This window comes from Meles meles, chromosome 1 (assembly GCF_922984935.1).
Source record: "Meles meles chromosome 1, mMelMel3.1 paternal haplotype, whole genome shotgun sequence".
NCBI classification, from domain to species: domain Eukaryota; kingdom Metazoa; phylum Chordata; class Mammalia; order Carnivora; family Mustelidae; genus Meles; species Meles meles.
The window spans coordinates 32994311-33019383 of record NC_060066.1 but is presented as its reverse complement, the minus strand read 5'-3'; the positions used below and the strand labels follow the sequence as shown (position 1 = coordinate 33019383).

General features: G+C 36.9%; 1 protein-coding gene across 3 annotated transcripts in view; it reads left to right on the top strand.

Annotated features, from left to right (window-relative positions):
• Positions 1-25073, top strand: part of ZFPM2 (zinc finger protein, FOG family member 2) — a 458582-nt gene that overhangs the window by 80920 nt on the left and 352589 nt on the right. Inside the window, exon 2 of one of the 3 annotated variants that reach the window (XM_045982067.1) lies at positions 14756-14914. The exons of the other annotated variants lie outside the window; for them this stretch is intronic. Coding sequence (XP_045838023.1) covers positions 14756-14914 — 159 coding nt within the window. The remainder of the gene's footprint in view (positions 1-14755; positions 14915-25073) is intronic. 3 annotated transcript variants of the gene reach the window in all.

The window sequence follows — 25073 nt, the reverse complement described above, 5'->3', positions numbered from 1 at the left end:
TATTATGTATTTAGCTTACTTGAATGTCTCTAAGAATTTAACTGAAAATGTGAAGCGTATTTAAAAAATTATTAAATTTTATAAAATAAGTATGTTTCTGGGAAGACTTTCCTTTCTTAGTCATTAATATATAGTTTGGCTTATATTCCAAATTTCTACCCCCTCTTGAACCCCTCAGTCTTAGGCCCTTAATTTATATTCTTTGACTTGATGAAATAACAGAGACGTCGAGGCTATAAAACCGAAGATTAGCACACTCTAGAATTTTTGTCCTCTTCTTCTGCTTTGTCCTGGGTGTCTGTTCTTTCTCCTTTTCAGAGGTGGGGATGGCCAAGCCAGGGTGATGCAGAGTGGGGTGTCTTCCATGCTTCCTGGCTAGGGGCAGGTAGATAACTTAGTTCATGGTATTTTCTCCTTATCAGCAAGAGTTCCTGGTAGATTTGTGATCTCACCAGCATTGCAAAGGGACCAAAATTGCAATCCACGCAGAAGGCTCATCATTCTAAGGGACTTCTGTGGTTATTGATAAAATGTGGATTTAGCCATGGGTCCTGAGCTCTTATTACAAATAATAGAAAATGAAACAGTTCAGAGAAAAGATCTAAATGATTTAGGAAGCTGAAGGATAAGCAGGTCTCCTCCTCCCAATCAAGAAATGTTCTTTCTTGTTCTTTGTGCATTATTGTTGCTTCAGCCAGTTTCATAGGGGTTTTCAAGGAGTACCTTTGTGTCCTTATTCGTTCAAACATATTCTTGGAAATGAACTTCTGTAGTGTAGAAAATAGATTTTATTATCTAACCTATTTTAGAAAGGTTTTTTTTTTTAAATCCAAACAGACAGATATCTTTTTCCTTCTTTGTTCTAAATTTATTTAAACTTTAATGGTTGAGTTAATGATCTGTCACATTCTTTTTATCTTTTTAATGTCTGCTTCCTCAGTGATCCCAGATACACAAGATGTTGCTCTGTCTTATATATAATAACAAGACCAGCTGCTTTAAAAATTTGTAACTCAACATTGTATGAATCTGAATTACTCCTTTCTTCTATTTTCCTTGCTGATTTGTATAGTTCTTAAGTACTTTTACCAAATTAGGGCAACTTGGCTTGCTTTGGGTTGTGTTAAATACAATCAGACTATCTCTAACTTCCTCATCGAAGGAACTTCTCTCACAATTTTGCAACCCTGCCAAACATGCGTACACATACACTTTGCACTTTATTCCCCACTTACCATATTGCTTCTTTCAAACAGTTGTGAAATTTCCGGTAGCTGCGTATGAAATCCTGGCAGATTTTGGTGAGAATATTTTAGATCCTCAACTTATCAACAACTCGTAGAAAAGATCAGATCTACCTGTGCTCCCCCCGATCCCAGTCCCTCGCTAACTCTTCAAAGGGGACCACGTGTTGTAAAAACAACAACAACAAGTACTACTACTACAACAAACAAAAAAGAGGTAATGACTTCCACAATCTGATTTAGAACTGCCTCATTTGCGTCGCAGCTTGATTTCCAAAGAGCACAGGAAGCATGATGGAATGGAATTCCCGCAAAACCTCTCCATCAGCCAAATCTCCATGTGGAACTTGAGTAATTCTCAAGTGTGATGGATAAAATATCTGCTCAAACTGGTATTATATGTCTCTTCAGACACAGAAAGGAGGCCTCATAGAAAGTGATGCTACAGAATTAAAGAGTGCGATCTTCTCTCAGTGCCTACGACATAGCCCCCAGTGTAGGATAAGGTGTTCTTGAGCAAAGTAGAACTAAATATAGAGGAACAAAATGACCTCATGGATTTACTGATGACAGATAATGGCCCCCTCTTATCTCGCCCTGCATACTGTTGTAGGAATGTCATAACTCAGATCTGCTCCACTTTCCTCTTTCCACTGGTTTGGAACATGTCAGCTGTGTCCCAACATGTGGCCTGTACGTGGACAGCGTGGGGAACAGGATCAAAGTGCTGATTCCTGGGTGCTATCCACAAGCTGCTAAATTTGGGGGAGTGAGTCTGAAAGTCTGCATTTTCATCAAAATGGCAGAGTGAATCTAATTCACACGAATATTTGTGTCCATTATAATAGAGTTTAGAGGATAAGATGGTGACAAAGAGGAGGATCGTAGAGCCAATGATAGGCACCAGGATTTTTCTCCAGGAATGCAGAGGGAGGCAGAGTTTTTTTTCACACACCTACTGCTTTGGTACTAGAGCCAAATGTTAGCCTGACTCGAAAATAGAATGCTGGAATGGGGAAGATGGCATGGTATGGTGTGGTGCTGGGTGACAGGTAGGTCCTTCCCTTTGGTTGTCCGAAAGCATAGGGTAGTAACAGCTTGAGGGGGAATCAGACTGAGCGTGCAGTCAACAGCCAATGGCAGTGCCGTCCATTCATTTAATTTCTTGCCTTTGCTGGTAGGATTTACTTGTTTATATTTTTCCAAGCCAACAACAAAATATTTTAGGGATATAAAAGCACGGGGTAAGGAGGCCGGTAGAATTATTTTTCTAAACAACAGTAGAAAATAATATGTGAACTGGGTGAAGATTATGAACTATATGAAAAACATCCATATAATTTGCTTCATGCCATTCACGCTATACTGGTTCTAAGTAGTAATTGCCCAACAGAAAAAAATGACAACCAAGAACCACCACCAAAAGAAACCAAAAACAAATTAAATAAAAAAAAAGACACATCCGTGTTTAAGGCAAAACTTTATTTGAAAACAGGAAAACATGTATTTCTAGATGATTCAAGTTAGATGTATTTGTCTGTTTATGAGTCAGAACCATGAGTTTCAGAGTGCAAATGGCCCTGTGCTTGTTGCCCACACAGTGACTATTAGGGAAATCTGGGTAAGTCTGGTATCAAAAACTTTGGAGGGAAGGGATGTGCCTTTCTTTGGTTGAAGCGTGAGGATGTCCAGGGTTGGGTAGCTTCTGGCAGGGACTTTTCTAGGTCTTCCTTAAGTATAGCTATATATTCAATACTGAAACAGTAACTGTAACTTACCCCCTTCAGAAGTTAGGAGAGGCATTGTTACTCTTGCAATTTAAAGGAAAAAATGAGATACCATTTCCCTGGAAAAGAAGCTACTGTGCCCGGTTTTCTTCCCACATTTGCTGCCACCCAGATGCGGTGGTGGGCAGCGCTGGACTCTGTCTCCCGGAGGCTGGTGCAGGGTTTATGCGGCAGGTACAGGAAAGCCAGAGCCATGAGCCATCGGAGGAGAATTCTTTTATGTGTGCTCTCCCCCTTTTGGCTGACCCTGTAACTTCTGCTTGTAAAGGTACTTGCTTTTATTCTATTGTAGGCTTTGTTGCCAAAGGCAGAGGATATTTTCTTTTTAAGAGAGCCCTTAGATGCTTCCTCCAGGTCGCAACGCTGGGTGGATAAGCTGACTTTGTTATCAACTGGCACCTACCTGCTCTCCTAACTCTCCGGAGAGTAAGTGTTCTTCTTAAAAATACAGCTATATTGAGTGCCTCCGTGTCTTTAGACACTCTTGTCATGTGCCGGTATAAAGTAAAAGTCTTTTTGAAGATATAGTTTATGGGGAAGTGCTTTCTGGGGCCTCTTGAGATGATCACAAGTACTGAATCAACGTGCGTTTATGGTGGTTTAATGACAGCACAGAACACTCGTTACGAAGGGCCCCTTTGCTCCATATCCCAGGGCAGGTCACAATCAGAGGGAAGTGAGCTTGTTGCTTCTGCTTGTACCTCCCCGCACCAAGCCCCCTTCATCGAGCGAGGCTTTGGCAGCTACAGGTGTGTTTTCCTTCATCCCCCAAAGATGAAAGAGATCTACCAGAATGGAAATTTGGAGAATTACATATACACCTGTGAAATTAGGCAAATTCTTATAAAGTTGGTATCCCTGCTGATACAGGGGAACCACAACAATGCTTTGTTTTGTGGGAGGAATTTTTTTTTTTTTTTTCTGGCTGTGCAAATAACCTGCATGCAGGACTGTACAGGCTTAGAGAAAATATTCATCATTATTTACCGTGTCAAACCCAGATGGAAGACCAAATTGGCAGCATTCCAGGAGCAGGAGGCCACACCTATTTGTGAAAAATGGAACAGACTTCTGGAGCTGCCCTCACCATGACTCCTTGGTTCAAGGTGGTGGTGCCAGGACACGCAGTACTGGGAGCCCTTTGTGGAGGTTAGCCTCAAGGGTTGGCCGTGATGCTGCTCTGTAAAACCCCACAGGTCACACTTGGGTTATGTGCCATCCTGATTATAAGGGCTTGGAGCAAGAGATGACGAGCGGGGTTGTGCGTGACCTGGCTGGGACTGCTGGCTGCATGCTGATTGCCGCGGACTGACTGATTCCCCAGCTCTGTCCGGCAGAATGCCCTTCCTCTTATTGCTTGAAACGCTAGATCCCCAAAGGGAAAGAGGAGGAGAACACTGTGCTGGTTGAGGACCCTGATCTTGAAGACCCTCAAACAGTCAGACCTTAATTTAAAAAAAAACTGAGATGCTGTCCCATTTCCATAAAGACTTTCTTTCTATACCATAACCAGACATGTAGGAAGGGTTCTAAAACTCCCTGGTCAGTTTGCATCATCAGGACTCCTAGAAGGGCACAGAGAAGCAACATGTGGGATCAGCCCCAAAAGGCTGCAGCCCATAGCATGCCTTCCCGGAGTCTCTGAAACGATGTGATTTGAGCAGTTTCTGGACACTTTAGCGTTATTCGGGACCACACTTAACCAGAACTAAGTAAGTAAACCTAACCTGCCGCTTCTCAGAAGTGACTACACCGAGTGACCCTGGTGAAAAGGAGTCTGATTCTAGACCACTTGCTGCCATACACAGGCATTCATCCATCTTGGAGGCAGGGAGCCTGTATTAAATGCAAGATGTTATGCTGTTTCTATGAAATGACAATAATAAATATAATCGCTACTGTTGCAAAGTAACTTTTGTGTAGCATTTCTGTTCCTGCCTGGTGGATCTCAAGGTGGACATGCATCAGAATCACCTGCAGGCTTTGTCCACCCCAAATAGATGAGCCTCATCCCCAGAGTTTCTGAAATCAGATCTGAGGTCGAGTCTGATAATTAATTTGGAATTTCTAACAAGTTCTCAGATGAGGCTAATGCTTCTGGTCTAAGAATGGCACTTGGAGAGCCACCATTTGCTGACAGACTAATTGTAATCAGCCGTTGAAGTCAGGCATCATTTCAAGAGCTGTTACTTTATAATTTTTCCCAGAAGTTTCAATCAACAATTCATTGTACAAATAATCATTTTAATAAAGCAGGGCAAGAATGGTGTTATTCGAATGAAGAATTTAAAAAGGGAAACTGATCTATTTGGTGAGATGGAAGTGAGATTCAAACTTTATTAGTTGAGATGAAAAAAAGTTTGTATATACAATGACCCAAATATGATGCAAATGATTTTGTTGATTTTTCTCTTCTAATTACATCTTCCCCACAAATCTTTGCGGTGAATTGGTATTTTTCCTTCATTTCCTGCATGTAGCTTACCTCCTGGATGTTTTCATATGAGACAAGTAAGTTGCATATGAGACAAAGAAATGGATACTGAATGTTTTTAAGGACCATGCTTGATTCGTCTTTGCTCTAAGAAATTGTGTAAGAAAGTTAGTCATCAGAGTGCTTTGTTCAGGATCCACCGGCTAGTGCTTTTGTGGCTGATTTTACAAAACAATATACACATTATCTTTGATTTGCTTTAGGAAGAGAGATATATATCCATTCTAGAGTCAAGAGATTATAAGCGCTTTTTCTCTATTCTTTTATATCTCTCCTAAAATAGGATCATTTTTAAAAATCACATCTCTTTTGCTTGTACTAATTTCACTTCATTAAATAACTATGTAGGACATTGTCAACTAGTTTTGCGGAAGTCACTTTGTTAGATAAGACTACTGACCATAGCTTGATGGTGCCTTGACCTTTCTAAAGAAAGTATACATTGAGGTAGTCCCAGTAGTTCATTTTTGCTTTTCTTTCCCTTGCCTCAGCTGACATATCTAGGAAAATGTTACTGTGGCTAGTGGCAGAGAAATTACTGCCTATGTTCTCTTCTAGGATTTTTATGGTTTCAGGCCTGATATTTAGGTGTTTAATCCATTTTGAGTTTATTTCTGTATATGTTGCTCGAAAGTGGTCCAGTTTCATTCTTTTGCACGTAGCTGTCCAGTTTTCCCAGCACTGTTTTTTGAAGAGACTGTCTTTTCCCCACTGCCTCTTCTTGCCTTCTTTGTCATAGATTAATTGACTGTAAAAGCCTGGGTTTTTTTGGGGGGAATTGTCTATTTCGTTCCATTGATCTATGTGTCTGTTTTTGTACCAGTACCATACTGTTTGGGTTACTGTAGCTCCGTAGTTAAGGACTACGTAGTATATCATGAAATATGGAATTGGGATACAGGCTTCCAGCTGTGGAATGGATAAGCCACAAGAATAAAATGTATAGGATAGGGAATAGAGTCAATGGTATTATAATAGCATTGTGTGGTGACAGATTTGGTACAGTTGTGGGGGCTGTAGCATAACGTATAGAGAAGTTGAATCACTAGGCACACCTGAAACTTGTGTGACATTGTGTGTCATATAAAAAAAATAAAAGAAAGAAAATATATATTTTTCTTGCATAAGTTTATAAGGTTATAACTTTTGATTAGTTTATTCAACAAACAATTCTCAGCCACATATCGCATATAAGAGGTTCTGTTGAATAGGTTCAGATCCTTTCCTTTCTTACTCATAGAGCTTTTAAAAATCCACTGTACTATACACACATCCTGGGTAACGTGTGATGTTTCTGTTGTGACAGCAGTATTTACCTGGGGAAAAAAATCTTGCTTGCCCGATCCCACATCTCCAACCCAGCCAGCAGGATGAGGGTGCTTGGTGCCTCCTTTGACTAACCAGGAAGAAATCATGGATTTCACACTGTCAAGTAGAATAAACTTCCTCTTTATTCCTCTTTATTCCTCTTTATTCCTTTATTCCTAGAATAAACTTCCTAATATAATTAGTAATAATTTAATGCTGTGTGTCTTGATATTTCTTAAAAATGGCTCAGTATTCTCTCTCCCCGATTTGGTCTTCAATTTTATTTCAAAAAGAATTATAATTTAACAGAGGAAATAAGAAAAATGCACTAATAAGTAGAATTTAGGATAGCCAAGAAATCTTTTCCTGCCTTCACTGTGTTAAAATAGAGCTTCTTTTAAAAAATAAATTTCAGCCCTTGTGTGCATAAAGTGCCTCTCCTTAGCTAGATGATCCAGGCCCTTCTGCTGGGGCCATCCGTCTTGTACCTGCTGTTATCCCAGTATTTAACACGGCGCCTACCATGTTCTTCACCTTCAATAAATACTGGTTAAATGAATAAAGAAAGAATGAACAAATGAATACATGAAAGTCTCATAAAGAGAACAAAATAATGTATAAGCATTTCATCTTTTGTGCTTATTACCAATTAGGGGCTTTTTATTATTGAAATACATCACAATCATATAAAAATATATTGTTTTAGTAATGAATATACTCTCATATTTCTTTATGATAGAGTTACCATCTTCAATAAACTGAGAATCGCTTTATGGGGCTCTGGAGGGAGACCTGATTACAAAATATTTGAATTTCAATGCCATCTCTGTCACCAACTTCCTGGGTCAATGCACAAGGCATTTGCTAATGAACTGAATTTTTTCAATGCCTGAGTTACTTCCTGAGAGTAGTCATTAGAGATTCTAGTTCAAATTTGTCATATTTCCTCATCTGACTTTATTTTTCCTGTAGTGTCTATGGTTAGGCTACTAGGTAAGATTAGTTGCTGCTTTCTAGATTTGTATATGTTCTAAGCAGAATTGCTGTTTTCTTGTTAACTTTATATTCAGTTAATATGAAGTTTCCTAAAGCAAAGCATTTGAGGGCAGGGGGAATTGAAGAATTTAAATTGTTTTCAGATTTGTGCATAAGAAGTATTAATACTTCTATCTATAAAAATGACCAAAGACCTTGCAGCAGAGAATATTACTCTATTTTTATAAAATCAAAGAGTTCGTTTTTTTCCCCCAAAGAAACAATTTGAATAAAACTTGACCCCCTTCTCTCCTTTTTACAATGGAATATGGTCAGATTGAACCCTCCATTAAAAATTCTCTAATATCTTTTTTTTTTTGCATTAACACTTCAAAACTTAATTTAAATATTCACAGATCTCAGTTTTAATAAACTTAACAAAATTCAGGTAATTTCCTTCAACTTTTTAGATTGAAGGACAGCAGTTGGTGTAGATATAAAAAAGATGTGCAGCTATGAGCAAAGCCCAAAATCAATTATATATAAGAAATAACATAACACATGGAAAGAAATTAATCAAAAAGAAGAATTTCTACTATATGATTCTCTGGTCTGCTACCTGCAGGCAACAAACGCAAATGAAAAAAATCAACATTCTTCTGGCAGATAAGAGAAAAATTAATAAAAATGTTTCCTTCCTACTAGATCCCCTGATGCAACTATTGTTGAAAGTGAGTGACTGCAGGAAGAACTTGCTCGCTTAAATACTATTTTTTTTAAGACTACAGAAATAAGGCTTTATTCTTGCTGTTAAGCTCAATTACATGAGTTAGTTTGGATTTGCACTGTCCAAAGAGATCCCTCTTCCCTGCCCCTTCTCATTAAATGGCGCTGTGGGATATGCATGAGACAAATGTAATAGGAACAGAGGGAGAAGCATTTTGAGGTGTGCCTACAGGGTAGCGATGATTCACAAGGAATTCTGAGTGTAACAGCTGAAAACTCTAAGAGAGGAATGACTGAGAGCCACAAAATCTGCCCCAGATCAAATTAATAAAAAGATGTTAATACTCTGAAGATAGAAATGTTCCTACTCCCCAACGAGATGGGAAGGGGCACACTTTTGTGGATTCCTGGTTTTTGACTTAGAGTTGTTATTTCCTATTTCTGATTGAATGGGCAGGCCATCTATGTACAGAATGTATGGAACCTAAAGTCTTTCTTAAAATCATCTTACTAGATGTAAAATCTTTCTTACGTTTTGTGTTTTATGAAAATCATTCTGAATTTAACAAGGAGCTATGAGGCTAGAATACAGGGGTATTAGACAATAAGATATCCAATTTAAATATCAGTTCACCGCCTCATTTCCATCACATATAGAAAATGTAGCATAATTTTAAAACGGAAATTCTATTTTAACTCCTTTTACCTATCAATTAAAATACAGCATGCCTGTATAGAATTCTGACATATTTGTGTATTGCATATTAAATGTGATCCAGGATTTCTCTATCCCTAGTTTATATTTTCATATCTACCTTTTGAAAGGTAGCATCATGTGATAAATGTGGCTCAATTACTATGTAATAATTAAAGCATGAATATATATTATTGCTTAAATTTTCCCATTTGAGATCTTGAGATCTCTATGTTTTATATATATTAGCAGGTTTTGCATACCTTCTCATTTCTTTGTCTGAGTATATCTTTTGCACATGACTTTAAAAGAGCATGAAATAGGAGTTGGCAACTTAGGGACAACATCATTTTCGTTTTCATTAATTTATTAAGATTTTGAGAAATTTATTCCATTATTCCAGTGGTATGCATTCTTTGTTCTGTGCTTGAGTGAAATTATAAAGTTTGTGGTGGAAGTTTTAATATTAATAACACTATCAGATATAAAAATGATCTGAAGTGTCATACATTAAGAGACACCGAAATAAAAAGGTTTGGAAATATTTGTATGTTTTCGGAAGAAACTCACCTAGTAGAATTTCTGAGCACGTTATGATGGATTATTGTAATTATTGGGAATGATAATATTTTAATGTGACTTTCTTCCCACCTGTCAGTTGCAATCAAGGCTGCCCAGTATTCTGAAACAGTCTCATTTTGCTAGGTGGCTAGTCTTGTGCAGCCTCTAGAATGCTTAGAATATTAATGCATGGAGAGGAGATTGAATGCTTTCTGTAGTTCCATTATGACAATGTGTTTTTCGTGTTTTAATCAGAAGGCACGCAAAACCAAATTGAAATAATTTCTAATAAATTAATGCCAGTGAGTGCTTAAGAGAAAGGACATCTTTTGGGGGATTGTGCATCAAAACCATAGAATTTGGCATTTCTTTCTCTTCTTCGTACTTGGCAAGGTATATTAATTTCTGCATAATTTAATTTCTTTCTTGGGTGCTTTATTCTGAAGTGCTTTGAATTTCTATGAACGGAGACAATGTGACATTAAGGTGAGGGTTGGTCTGATTTATAGTAGGCTGCCATGGTAGGAAGTTATTGATTGAGACAACATATGTTGGAAGACACATATATTTGATTTAATATTTGGTCCTTACCATTTCTTGCATGTCGTCATAGTATTGATTATTTTGATTTTCGTTCCTCTGAATTCATATATATATTTTTTTTCTTTTTTTCCCTTCATGTGTCCTTTGTCACCTTCTAGCTCTTACTGCCGTGGCTGTGGATGGCTTTCAGGGATTTCTTTAGCAATTGTAATTGAAATTGTAGCAATATTTTTCTCATAAATTCATTTATTTGGGGAGTGAGTACTTCTCAAACTGCTTCTAAACTATCCAGTTCTTTATCTTCATGGTATTCCATAATTATGCTACCAGTATACAAGTTGGAACTACTTAATTTTGAACATTCCATTTGCCTTTACGAAACGCACGTCGTGGAAACAACCAACAAGTGAAAAATTCTCCCACCCTTAGGGGCAGCTTCTTTAATACAGCTCTTGGCACAGGCTCAGTGAAAGACTGTACCATGCACTGGACAGCCACCCGCATTGTCAGGTGGTGTGAATCTTCTTAGTTTCAGCGTTATCTTCAGAGAGCAAAGGTAGCTGTGGTCCATTCCCATGGTTCCCAAGTACCCAGTTATCTCTCCTTCTGGAAATGGAAGTATTTCTTTGTGCCCACCAGAATCTCCCAGTAATCTCTCTTCTTCATCAGGTATAAAATGTGGAAGGATTCCTACTCATTCTGAGAGACAGTTAACAGCCTTAGGGGCTTGACACGCAGCACCATGGCATTCATGGCTTTGGGATGTATAGCTAATTATTAGCATTTTGAAATGAGGTAAATATTTATATTTATACACGTGAAGACTATTAATTCTGGCAACTGTGTTTAAATATCTATAAATCAGAGGCAGTGGTAGAGCTGAAATTCAGATTTCCTTACACTTGCCTGCCAAGTGGCCTCAATCAGAAGTAATTTTCTCCATGAGGGCACATGGAGCTCAGTCGTGAGCCTTTTCTGAGTAGATATTATTATTTGTGTCAAATTATGTGTGGTGATTTTTCTGAAGTGGACTTCTGTGCCCACTAATCCATACACAGGAGGTTCCTTCATTCCCTCCTTCATTGGTGCTCTTAATTGTACTTGTGCTTCAAGTGTCTCTTACCCTTTTAAAATGTGAGTTTATGGCCGCCGATTATCTGTAAGGTTTTCCTGTTAAAGAAACATGCATTATAGAGTAGAGTGAGATCTGATCTTAAACCATAAATTCTATGCATTTTAAGAGAAATCTTTTTTTTTTTTTTTTTTTTTTTTTTGCCAGAGCCTGATTTGATAGCATGGTGAAAGGAATGGTTAGTAATATCACATTTTAAAGTACAACAAATTATATAAATCTGACACTTGCTTTGGGAGAAATACAAGTTGGCCATTAAATCACCTTCCTGAGGCTTGTTCTAAATATTGGCAATGAGGTCTGGTGAATTTTGAACAATGAGCTCAAGAATTTTTCACCTTTCATTTGGGCTTTTGTAATTTGGTTTGGAAAACAAGTGCTTCTTTTCAATTATATGCTTGAAATTGCAAATTGATAGCCAGCATATAAAATAAAAGAGCCCCCGGAATATAGAATATACTATATATCAATTAAGATCTTATCATAAACTCTGATAAATAAAATATAAATATACAACCATAACATAGATGAGTTGGTTAGGGGTTTATTAAGCACAGGTCAGTGCTGTATAGTTTTGTTTCCCTTCAAACTTTCACATGAGCTTTTCCATTTAATTTTAATTTAAACTATTAAGTTTGAAAATGATATACCATAAGAGCCAATTCATTGTTATTGACTATTTTAAATAATTGTTCAATTACATACTATCTTGAATAAAAATTCTAACAATGTTAGCATGTATGTTCTGAATTTAATTTAAAAAAAAGCATTTTTATTACTATTGATTTTATTCTTACAATATGCATGAGTTATTTTTATAATATATAGGTTTTTATAATGAAGAACATTCAGAGATTTAAAAAAAAGAAATTCCACTAAAATATATGTGAATTATTTAAAATATTTATTTTACAACTAGAGATTTATTTTTTGTTGGCAAAACCCAGAGTATATATTCAAGAAATAGTATATATTATCATTTCTGTTATAACTGATATTAAAGCAGTTTCTTTGCAGACTGATTTAGTATGGATATACATTATGTAAATAATTAAATATTAGTACTAAAACTGTTTTAGCTTAAAAAAAATCTGCAAAGAGATCTTCCTGATTTTTCTGGGAAGGAGATCTAATATTTTGTAACATATATATTCTCAGTAATTTTAGAAGAGCAACAAGAGGTTTCTGAATTTTTAAAGACATCAACTTTAAGCATCTATAAATAAATAGGCAAATATGAATTAAACATTTCAGAAGATTTTTGTGTTTTGTAGATTTATTTATGAACAAATGTGTCTGTAACTACCGAAGAATATTTTTGCATAGTAGTATGGCATATTAATAGAAGATATTTGAAAATCTTGGGTTTTAATCAATTTTTTTCACTTATTAGGTCATAACCTTATTCTGGTTAACTAACTTCTGGTTATTGTATTGTATTCTGGTTAACTGAGCTTTACTCTCCACATCTGCAAAATAAAAATAGTATTAATTCTCATACCTACATCACTAGGTTATTTTAAAGATACCATAAGAAAGTGCTTTGAAATCTTACTTGAAATACAAATGAGACAGCTTCACATGTCTTATTTTGATCAAAATTGTTATTACAATTAAGTTGTTTAAAAAAATGGAAAATATTGTTCTTCATTAGACTCAGAATTCATAATGAGAATTATCAGATAAATGTTCTAATGATGAGAATATTATGATATAATATATAATGTTATTACTATTTATATATTCCTTGCATACTTGCTCCTTGACATAATTGTTTTAAATTTGAAATAATGACTAAGAGATAAAAACTAATATGAGATCCATGACTTTTGAATGTGAAAATCACCTCTGTGCAAAATCCATGCTTGTTCTTCTTCTTTTTTTTTTTTTTCTCTCCACCTTGAGTATAAGAAAGTACATGCCCAGAGTGTTTGGGATTAGGCATTCTCTTTTCCTTAACATTTGTAATTTTGAGGAAAAAGAGAAAAAACAAATTATAAAAAGGACAAAGAAACTGCAGAGGAAGTTTTTTTGTTGGATGTCCCTTAATGTAAATCCATGCAATTAATTTTGTCTGTGAAAATGTGTCATATGAATTCTGCCCTTCGGGAAACTTGCTTTTGGGAAAACACCAGATACACTCCTGGGCTATATGTACCTATTCTTGTTGGCCCCCACATATATAAAAATTGTCACATGTGCACTATTTTAAATTATTTATGAGATTTCTTCTTTGGCCCTGAAAATTTCCCGGCACATTTCTCAGAAGGGAGAGACCACCGAAGCCTTTTAAGTAGTTAGGCTGTCTGATGAGACTGTGGATGTGAGCGACAATTAGTACAAATTACCATAATTGTGTTCTTTGGATAAAATGCCACATTGCTTCCTTTAGCGGCAAATGCAGGCTTCTGCTTAGTAAAATGAGTCAGATGCTTTGCTTCTCCGGGGCGGTCAGAGATTTACAACCAGCCCATGTGGTACCCCCACGTAGACCACTTTGGACCCATCTGAACAACTCCAGCCCTCCCTTTCCTTTCAATAAAATAGGTCCATTAATGTCGTGCACCTCACTCTCATTCACTCTAAGGGAGTTGTATTTTTATTACTGAAAAAGTATCACATAAATACAAATTACATTTTTTCATTAGAAAACGACTTTTCATTTCAGAAAAAATTCAATTAATTATGAATAGGGTTATGCTTTCATCAGGGAGAGAAATATGTAATTTTTCTTCAAGCCTCAAACACATATAATGAAATCTTTTCTTGGAATCCACTCTTAAGATGGATTTTTAAAAGTATAGACTTTATTAAAATCTCAGTTCAATTAAAATGCATTCAATTACTTTAAATCTTTATTAAAATCTCAGGTAAAATTGTACAACGATGTAAAAGAGACTTGTACTCTTTACCAGGCAGTTAATTCTAACAAATGAACATAAAGTGCACAGTTTTGCTCTTCGGGAGAGAATTTTTTAAAAAAAGAAGAAGAAGCAGCAGCAGCAGCAACAGCTTTGGGTTTGGAATTGGGGGTGGGGAAGGTTTGAAGATGGCGGCCGCTTTCTGTATAGTAAGTCGAGGCGCTGGTTTCCTTCCATTTCTTGTTATAGGTCCCTGTTTCTTGTGAATATGAAGGTGGCATTATCTTGTGGGAGTCCCCTTGCTGATACTGCGTGGCCCATTCCTAGAATACATTTTTTTCTCACCACTATAATCAAAAGACCCTAGTAAAGGATTTTATTTCACTATCTTTGGATGTTTTTGGTACAGTGTCCCTGATTCTTTTTCAAGGGCCGCTAGAAGATGCCATTGAAGAGGAAGAAGAAGAGTGTCCCTCAGAGGAAACAGACATCATCTCCAAAGGGGACTTTCCATTGGAGGAAAGCTTTTCTACAGAATTTGGGCCTGAGAATCTGAGCTGTGAAGAAGTGGAATACTTTTGTAACAAAGGTAATCGTTTATGGCTAGATGCGATCTGTGAATCCGTTTGCTCAGATGATTTTGTAAAGTTTAAAAAACGCGCTGAGAGAGTGCGATGAAAGTGTGCAGGGGGCTGATAACGTCATTCGAGAGTCTGAAAATACCCACAGAATTTTTAAAACACAAAATGCTATTTTGAGGGCTACAAGAAGTAATTCCACTTTAATAAGTCATTTTGTATATTTAAAAAATATTTTCATGTTGATTGGCCAATTACTTCTAATACATTTTATGTTTCTCATGTATTCATTTATTCTTTTGCAAGTACTTCGTGAACGTCAGCTGTTTGCAAGGCACTGAGTATAAGTACTGATTGGGGCAGATAGTCCCAGCCCAAGCTTTTGGCTCACAACTTTTAGAAACTGAATGCTTAAGGGGCACCTGCTTGGCTCAGTCAGAAGAACATGTGACTCTTGATCCCGGGGTTGGGAGTTTGAACCCCATGGTGGGCTTAGAGTTTACTTAATAAAAAACAAATTAGACAAAACAAAACACAATGGAGCGCTTTAACTGTTTGACATTGACTTTGAAAACGGAGGATGGTCCTTTTTAAGATACTGTCAAGTAAGAAAATACACACTATTTTCCCATCCTAGATGCTCTTTTAACACATTAATTTTATGCTGGAAGAAATATCTGAGACCATGTATCTCAGTTTATTTCCATCCTTGACCTGGAGCCAGGTGGCCTTGCCAGTAACAGTATCTTCATTGGGTACGTGTACTCATTTGCTTGCTTTTTATCAAAAGGGCATTTAAGTTTTCTCATGATTTAAAAAAAGTGGTTTTTTTTTCATATTTAATTGGTTTTCTTTGTAAGCGAGATGAGCCTTCTGTCACTTTCTGCACCAGCGCATAGTTTCTTAAGTGTTTGGGTCACTTTGATGCTTTGAACAGCTCCTTTTGCTGATTTTACCATGACCGTGTCCTAGAGGGCATGACCGTCTATCGCCATATCTGTGTTTGTGTTATGTACCACTTTTTTTGGATGTCCGTTTTTTTTTTTTTTTAGGCAGAGAAATTATGTGAAGCCAAGTTTTTTAACGTGTGTAAGTTTCTTGATCAGACTTGACAGCCTGAAATTAAGAATGATGATATAGCTTCCTGAAACCCCACCAATACGCCACAGTATCTCAGGGGCCACATATACATTTGATGTACGTGGTTAAAATTCTGGTTTGACTTTCTCCTGTTGCTGGTGTGTTAGAAACAAAAGAAGTCAGCCACTTCTCATTCCTATAGTCAGTAGAACCCGAACAACTGTGGAGATGGAATGGTGGCAGTAGCCTCGGGCGGCCCTGAAGTTGAGAAAACCTCCTTGACCATTCACTCTTGAAGACCTCAAGGTGACTTTGTAATGTGGCCTTTGTTCCCCATGTTGGAGGCTTTTGGTTGAAGATGAGAATGGAATGGACTGAGTAGTCCTTTTCTGGTACTATTGACTTAGACTTTAGGCCAAATTAATGTATTCTGTAGTTGTTCTGGGTGTTAGAATCCTTTTTTGATTATAGTAGCCACAGCATTGCATGTAAAAGCTGGCTGGAAATGAGAAGTGCTTTAATCTATATTTGAAAAGATTCCATGGTCCCTCTTTGTCAGGGAGTGTGTATATATATATATATATAGATAGATTTTATTTATTTATTTGACAGACAGAGATCACAAGTAGGAAGAGAGGCAGGCAGAGAGAGAAAGGAGGAAGCAGGCTCCCCACTGAGCAGAGAGCCCAATGTGGGGCTCGATTCCAGGACCCCGGGATCACGACCTGAGCCGAAGGCAGAGACTTTAACCCACTGAGCCACCCAGGCGCCCCAGAAAGAAAGTTTTAAATGCATTGTAGAGAACCTGCCTTATGTTACAGGATTACAGTAAAGAGAAGGAACCAAGAGTTAGCATGTACCACGTATTCTTGTTCTTGTAAAAAGAGCTAGTATGTGGACTCAGACATTTTTGTCCATTTAATTACTCCAGAGAAGCAATAGTAATAGGTGTTACTAGATTACATTCTGGGCTGATCATTGAGTAAGGGCTATGTTTAACAAAAGAATATAGAACTCCAAGTTTTAAGTTAGTAGTATTTTAGTATTTTATGAGAAAATATATATAATTAAATTTATCATTAAAATACAAATTAATGTAAAATTATAAATAAATATACAATTAATGTATCATATGTTAAAAAATAACTTCCTAATGTTTAGTTTGAAATTAGTAAGTAATGAGAGGTGGAAATAAGAATTTTCATTTTCTCATACAATTTTTGCAGGATAAATACGACTATAACCATTACAAACTACTGCCGCCTTATTTAATAGGAAAAGAATTTCATTATTTTACTCTCATAAAATGTGAGACCAGAAGATTTTTCCCTGCAGTCAGTAGGAACAGGCGGAAGAGAGGGCCAGCTCCTTGACCGATACTACATCCCCTTGAGGTCATAGTAGGAATGCCATCCATTTTTCACTTAAGTTGATTAGCTACAATTGGAAGAGAAAATTTTCTCTTCGGAGAATTAGAAACAGATCTTTCTGTAGAAATTCATGTTTTAGTCTTAGTGATACACGATTATGTTTTCTTCCCAGTTGCAGGGAAGGAGATAGGTTTAGCATTAAAAGAGTGTAAGTATTTCAGTGGTTAATGAGACCACCACCATCATGATGAAGGAGCATATAAGAAATGTTCTGAAGAAAAATAATTTCAGCTTGGACTCACTGATGACACATATTTTTTGAAAATATTTTAATGTCATTTACAACAACATAGAAATTGTGTGTGTGTGTATGTATACATATATATGAAAATGAATTAGAGTCTTTATAAAGTTTCTTCTGCTAAAGATCTAGCCATGATTAAGATCTAGCAAGGACCTGATTTCTTTATGGAGTTCCAGGGATAACACTTTAGATCATCAGATGCTTTCTCTGTATTAAACAAAAGATAGTGGTTTAAAAACCCAGATCATTTCAAAAACATGGTTAAAATACCATAAGTGTTCCAAACAAGGTGTTCAGACAGTCAGGGGAGGATACAGAGGATACACATACGGTTAGTCTGTCTTCGTTTGTATCTTAGCAACTGTGTTGCGTATAAAAACAATCCTATGGGGGCGCCTGGGTGGCTCAGTGGGTTAAAGCCTCTGCCTTTGGCTCAGGTCATGATCCCAGGGTCCTGGGATCCAGCCCCACATCGGGTTCTCTGCTCCATGGAGAGCCTGCTTCCTCCTCTCTCTCTGCCTGCCTCTCTGCCTACTTGTGATCTCTGTCAAATAAATAAATAAAATCTTAAAAAAAAAAATCCTATGCCGTTGTAACTTTCCTTTTTATTCAAAAAAAAGGAAAAACTCCCTGCTTTTGTACGTCTATGAAGACGTACTTTTCACAAATAAATGTCCCTACTTTTGAAATTGAGCTGCATTATACAGGATATTTTCAGTATTTAAAATGATTCTGCTCTTATTGTTGTGGTATTTTCCTCAGCTCCATATGGATATTGTCTATTTCCTTGTTGTCAAAGGGCAGGCCTTTTTGTAAGTCTCAAAGCATTTATTAATATTATTGCTAGTCATTGTAAAACATGTGATTAAAAATGACTCAAATCACTCTCATAATGTAATATTCCACAGAAATGTCAAAATGTTGGTCAGAATTTTATGTCAACATTAAATGTGTAAAATTCTTAATCAGGTGAGTCTAAGCCATAAATATTCACAATTAAAAGTGGAAAAGATCACCTTTAATAAACCCTTGTTAGAGTTGCTGGCCTAAAGTTGGAACCTGGCAATTCTGTGGAAGTTTCTTATGTCACTTGTTACTTTGTGTTTGTTGCCTATTTCACGTCTATTTCTCATCTTCCAAATGAGTGAAATGAACTCTGTTAAAAGATGCTCTTCTCAAAGTTGCTTGCTATCCTTAGATTTCAGGAATTTCAACAAAATATAAAGCGATACTTATAATTCGCCTCCTCCTCTTGTGCAATGAGTTTAGGTCATTTGGCATCTTGCCTTACAGTATCTGTAAGAGGAAGGAAACAAGCAAGAATTATTTCCTTGAATTTACACATGACGAAGACATCAAGGCTGGGTCCATAAGTGCTGCCCATTTCCTGTGGTGCTGGGTTATACGCCTCAGTGATGTGTTTTCTGCCTTTTTTCTGGTTTATGTAGTAAACACGGAAGTACATCCGTGCATGTTCGGAACTAAACAAACTAATATAAATTGAAACGTAAGTGGTCTGGAGAGCAACTGGGGGAGAGTGTTCCTTATGTTACCACTGGCAGGTGGGAACGCTTCTATATTAGTGATTCTTGGATAAACTCAGAGACAGTTAAGTTTCATGGTGGGGGTGACATGGAGCAGTTCTGAAATGGGTTCATTATTACTAATTATTTGCAGGAAGAGTTCATTCATTGAAATGCCCAAGTTTATTAATGACTGAAATGAAATAAACATGCCTTGGGATACATTCCAAGAGAATGTCACAGGATATGTGAACAGGAAGAGAAGTGGCAGGTCAGTATCACTGTAGGCTAGGAGAACATACTGTCATTAAAAAAAAGAAAACTCCAAAGAAACTGTGTCAGTGAACTTTGATTTATGATTACCTAGAAAAGGTAGTGAGGGTCCCTCCAAAGTATTCCTGGTGACATCATCTCTAAGCAAAAGTTGAAAGGGAAAATGATGCCATCAAATTTGATTTTGGAAGAGAAACAAACCCGACTTTGAATCATAGGATATATGTATGGAGAATGGTCAGAGAAATCACTGGGTGAAATACGTAGCCTAGACAGATGAATTAATATTACATGTGTTCAGTCTGGAAGGACTCAGGTTGAAAAAGGGAGCACAATGGAAATCCATAAAATAAGGTGACTAATACAGTGTAACAATGGACATTCTTACCACATTCAAAAATACCTGACACAGGTTGTTTGCAGAAATTAAAGGTTATATTCTTATGTTAAAGAAGCTTTAAAATAGAAAAATGCATAGCATATTAAAGAACTAGAATAAAACCCGAGTTACTCAGCTTGGGTTTAACTCTAGCCGGGAAGTGATTAATACCACCCCCAAAGCAAACATAAACAGAAATTTACTTAGATTGGCAGAAGCTTCCAATTCTGCTCAATAGATCAATTCGATTCAACTAAACCCATATAATAAGCATCTGGTATGTGTCAGACCGTCTTCTCAGTGCTGTGGATACAGCAGTAGACAAAAGTCAATCTCATTCTCAGGAAGAGAGACAGTAAATTAGCAAACTCATATTGTATAATATGATGGGTAATGTTGAGCACTATGAAGAAAAACTAAACAGGTAAGGGTAATAGAATGATTGTGTGTGATAGAGAGAGGAGAGTGAGAGAGAGAAGGGGAGAAAAAGGGGACAGAGAGAGAGAGAGAGAGAGATTTTGTAAGAGTGATGAAGAAGGTGAACTTTGACCCGAGACCCAGGCAAAGGGAGTCAGCTCCCAGTACCCCGTACTCTAGGGGAAAACGGCCCTCCCTGTGAAGCCAGTGTCGCAGGAAGCCAGAAGAGGACAGCAGAGAGCTGGGGAGTAGGAGAGGCATAGTCATACCTGTGCAGCAACTTGCTCTAGGAATCCCTTGGATTCAGACCACCATGGAAGGCTTGGGTGAGCCATAGAGAGGAGTTGAGCTGGAACTGGCAGAAGAGGCATGGTCACGGCATGTTTATTTATACCTAGAAGAGAAAGGCCTGCAGAAAGTAAAGGTTCAAGTAGGAAATGGAAACAAGCAATTTGGGGAAGCTGTCAGGAGATACAGATAACCCCAATCAGAATCCTCCCTTTAGCCAGGGGCTTGATGAGACTCCATCTGTAGCTCATTAATGTAGTTTCCGGAAGAGCAGTTTGGGGTGTTGGAGGATGGTATGAGTCACTTTGCTCCCTTCCACAATACCACATCCTTGTATCAGAAAGATAAAGCTTGGAAGCTGTGACTCTCAGCCTTGGTTTCATCATCGTGCTTAACTATTTCTGCCAATGGGTTGCCAGACTCATTGATATGTCCCTCCCCCACATTCCACTTCTTTCTTTCTCTCAGTTTATGTAGTTCTGTAGTTTCATTTAAATATTAAGAAATAGGGGCGCCTGGATGGCTCAGTGGGTTAAAGCCTCTGCTTTCGGCTCGGGTCGTAATCCCAGGGTCCTGGAATCGAGCCCCAGGTTGGGCTTTCTGCTCAGAGGGAAGCCTGCTTCCCTTCCTCTCTCTCTGCCTCCCTCTCTGCCTACTTGTGATCTCTGTCAAATGAATAAATAAAATCTTAAAAAAAAAGAAAAGAAAAGAAAAGAAATAACTGAGGGAAAAGCCATGATTCTCTTTGGTAACAAACCCAAGCCTAGATTATCGGCATTTATCCCCCTTTCCCATGTTAAGGTAAAGCAACGGAAGTATTATATCTAGATCCTTCATACTGAAAAGAAGAAGCAAAAAGAACACACTTCATGCAGATTTGGTTGTGGGAATAGAAACTGCTTGTTTTTCATTCGCTCCAGGGTTGAACAAATGCACTGTTTTGTTTCCTATTTTCTTTTTATTTTATTATTACTATTTTTAGTTCAGAAAGTCTATTTACTTGTCTTCCATAAACGCTTCTCAACCGTGATGCTTTCTTTCTTCCTCCCTTCTGCCTTTAATGACATGTTTTCACCTCCTCTGATGCCTGGGCGACCAGAATCAGAATCTGCAAAAGGCAGCTCTACCATAATCACTTTGAGCGCAATAAAGAAGGCGATCTTTACAGGCAACTTGGTTCCTTTTTTCTTAACGGGATTAAGAAGCTGAGCTTTTAAAATTCTTGCATATAACATTGACATTTCCAGGGTGTGTTTGGACCAGGGAGTTCAAAGAGAAGGCATAAAAAAGAAAAGCCAATATGACTTTGTTTTTTACCTTGCTGGAGGAACTGTTTGTGCAAATCGCCTATAAGCTTATTGACCTGAATCTTTGACTCCTTGTTTTCTCTGGATTTGGCTGGAGTGGAGACACTGATGGAGGCCCGATAGAGCTGATTGAACAGCCCCCAGCTTTGCTTGGCACGGACCTCCCTTCCCTTCTGCACCACCTTCCCCCTCCCTCCACATAACATTATTGTTCCTTGGCAAACTCTGTATTCCTGGATCCAGGACGTCTTCTTTTTTTTTTTTTTCTTTTTTACATTACTTGAAAATCCTTACGTTTTTCTTACGCAAGTCATCTAACAATGCAAAATGGAACGGAATTCTTTTTAGAATATAGACATAGAGGCCATATTGATGTTGGGCTTGTACGATTTTTGTCTTCTGAGATTGGAAGAAAAAAATAATACCTAGGATATTGTAGTATCACCCTTTTATGACCATCTTAAAATCCCCCAAACAGAGGTTTTTTTTGGAATCAGATAGATTTTTTTCTTAAACCACAATTCTTGGAAAAAATGAGAGAGCATTTGAAGGCGATTTGTTCTTACAGGAACTCAGCGTTTTCTTGGTTTTGATGGAACCAGAGGGTACATAAATTCTGTACATGACTTACTTGTGTTTTATATGTCTGTCTACCTCATCTCTGATCCCAGATATATCATCATAATAAATTCAACAAAATTAAAATAATTGATTCTATACCGTATTGACATGATTCATGATGATATATTTATATGAATCATGTATGACAATATAGACTACTTTTTTGCATATTATAAACTCAAATTATTGTTTTGTCTGTAAGCTGACCACCAACATATCTTCAGTGTGCGGTCTACTAACGATGTTTTCGAAATATGTTAAGACTTGATAAGATATTTAATTACCTAATTCTCTCATTATTTATAAAATAAATTCATATTGTAATAAAGTGTATTTCATTCCACTTCTGCCTGACTACATAAGATGTCAAGAGATATTTGCCTAAGTTTTAGTTAGGCAAATTAAATTTCAATTTAGTTAAATTGAAAAATTTACTATAGTTTGTTGTTTTTCTTACAATGTTGAAAGTCAAAGTCAAAAGAAGAGTAAGAATTTATTTAATTTCCTGGTACTATGTATATGACACATAATATAATAAAAATGATACTATATAATCTGTATATGCATCTGGATATTAAAAGACATCTACATTGTTTGTTGCTTTTTTTTTACTTTTAATCTGATACTGAATTAATTGTTAGTTTTAGCTGAGGACTATAAGAAAGAACTACTTATTGATAAGTCCTTTTATTGTTACATTTTCTCTGTGATATTTTGGGTAGAATGAAGAGGCCATGTTAATTGAGAAAAATAGTTTTGATCAAGTTGTAATTGTGTAAATATTTGTTTTAATTAAAATGGTTTATTCCTATTTTATTTTGTTTAAAAAAATATATATAAAACAATTCATGCAGGTCTACATTAATATTTGCCAGCCATTTACATCTACTGACTCTTAATTTATTTAATTTATTTTTCTTTTTATGGAAAATTTAAATTATGAAAATAGCATTAGTATTAGAGAACCCTGGGAAGCCAATTTATTTTAATTATATGGAATTAACGCAGTTGATAACTTTGAATCTGACTTGTGGTCATATTAGGATTTTAGAGAAAAATGTTATCATTTTAGAGAAACTGATCTCTTAGAAGTAGCCATGTCTCCTCTACTTTTTATCCTTAAATTTCATAAGTAATTTGAGAAAATGATCTTTGTTCTGTGCTAACATATTTGAGGTTTAAGTCAAATAAGATCTTCAAAGCTCCCAGTCTCCTAATATAAAATTCATATTTTCTTGTGAGTATGAAAACTTCCCACAATGTTTTGATGATCATTTGAGAAGCAACAGGAAGCACGAAAGAATTTGCCCCTCCATTACCTGGCGGGGTAATCTTTATTTCTGGCGGGCCTAAATGTAGAAGTGAAAGCTGGGGTACAATGAATTTAATTAGAGTCATAAAGTCACTTTTTTGCTGTTCTTAAAAGATCAAGAAAAATAACCGACTGTGTTATACCAATGGAGTAAATCCTGATAAGGAATGCAGATCGCTCGTTCAGCTCCTTTTTGTAGTTCAGTGAGATTCCAGAGACTGGTATTAAGACTACGTACCAATTATAATAATTACAATAATGGTAATAACAACCTTCATGTGCTGACGGCTCCTGAAAGTCGGACATCTTGCTGCACGTGTATCATCTCTAATCAACTGCTGGCCTGTAGGGTAGAAGCTGTTTTCACCTGTGACTTTCAGAGAGTTAGTAACTTGGCCAAAGTCATAGAATTACTAAAGGTTAATGCTGAGTTAAAACTCAGGTGGTTATACTTACGGAAATAGAGAACTGGTTTTGTTTCCTGGTGTCGATCAGTATAATTCTTGCAGAAGGAAATGAACACATCTGAAGAAGTGTGGGCATAGAAAACATAAAACTGACTTTTTTCCAAGGTATTTTTAATTTGGTGTTCTCTAATTAAACATCTATCAAGCTTGACATGTCAGTCAAGAATAAGGGTATATGTTAAGAAAAAGAAATAAAAAAGAAAGGCTCAGGTAAAGGAATTAGAGGTGTGCTTAAAATATTTCTAGCTAAAGACTCTGTCGATACAAGCTAGCTTTCAGTAAGTGGAGCTGGCATTTTGATATAATGAGAGAGCTGTATCGAATGATCTTTAGACTTATCCCACTAACCGGATGATTACATTGCCCTGATTCGGTGGCGTGAAATGAGCCACTGTTTCTTGCAAAGCTGCTTTCAGGTAATTCAGATGAATGGGGACAACCCAAAATGGGTACACTTGGGCTGAAGCCAGTAATAAAGCCCCGCCCCCCCCAAAAAAGTGTTTATAAATCCATCAAAACTGTTTGAGTAAGAATTTCAGCCCTGTCGAAAGGTGTGCAGCGTGAACTCTTTAAAACAGCTTGACCTTAACATGAAATGAGACCCAGTAAAAAGCAGAGAAAGGAAGGAAGGAGGAGGGGAAGAGGGCATTGTTTGCAGGGAAAGCTCGGGCACTGTGGAAACTTTTCACTTTTTGAAGGAAATGCAGCAGCAGATGGCAAGAGTGGAAGTGAGATAAACATAGGAACTGGAAAAGTAAGCAATACATTCTAACAGGTTCTGTATCAGAGATCTGGAGAAGCGGAAAGATTAGACAAGGAACTGTTCTGA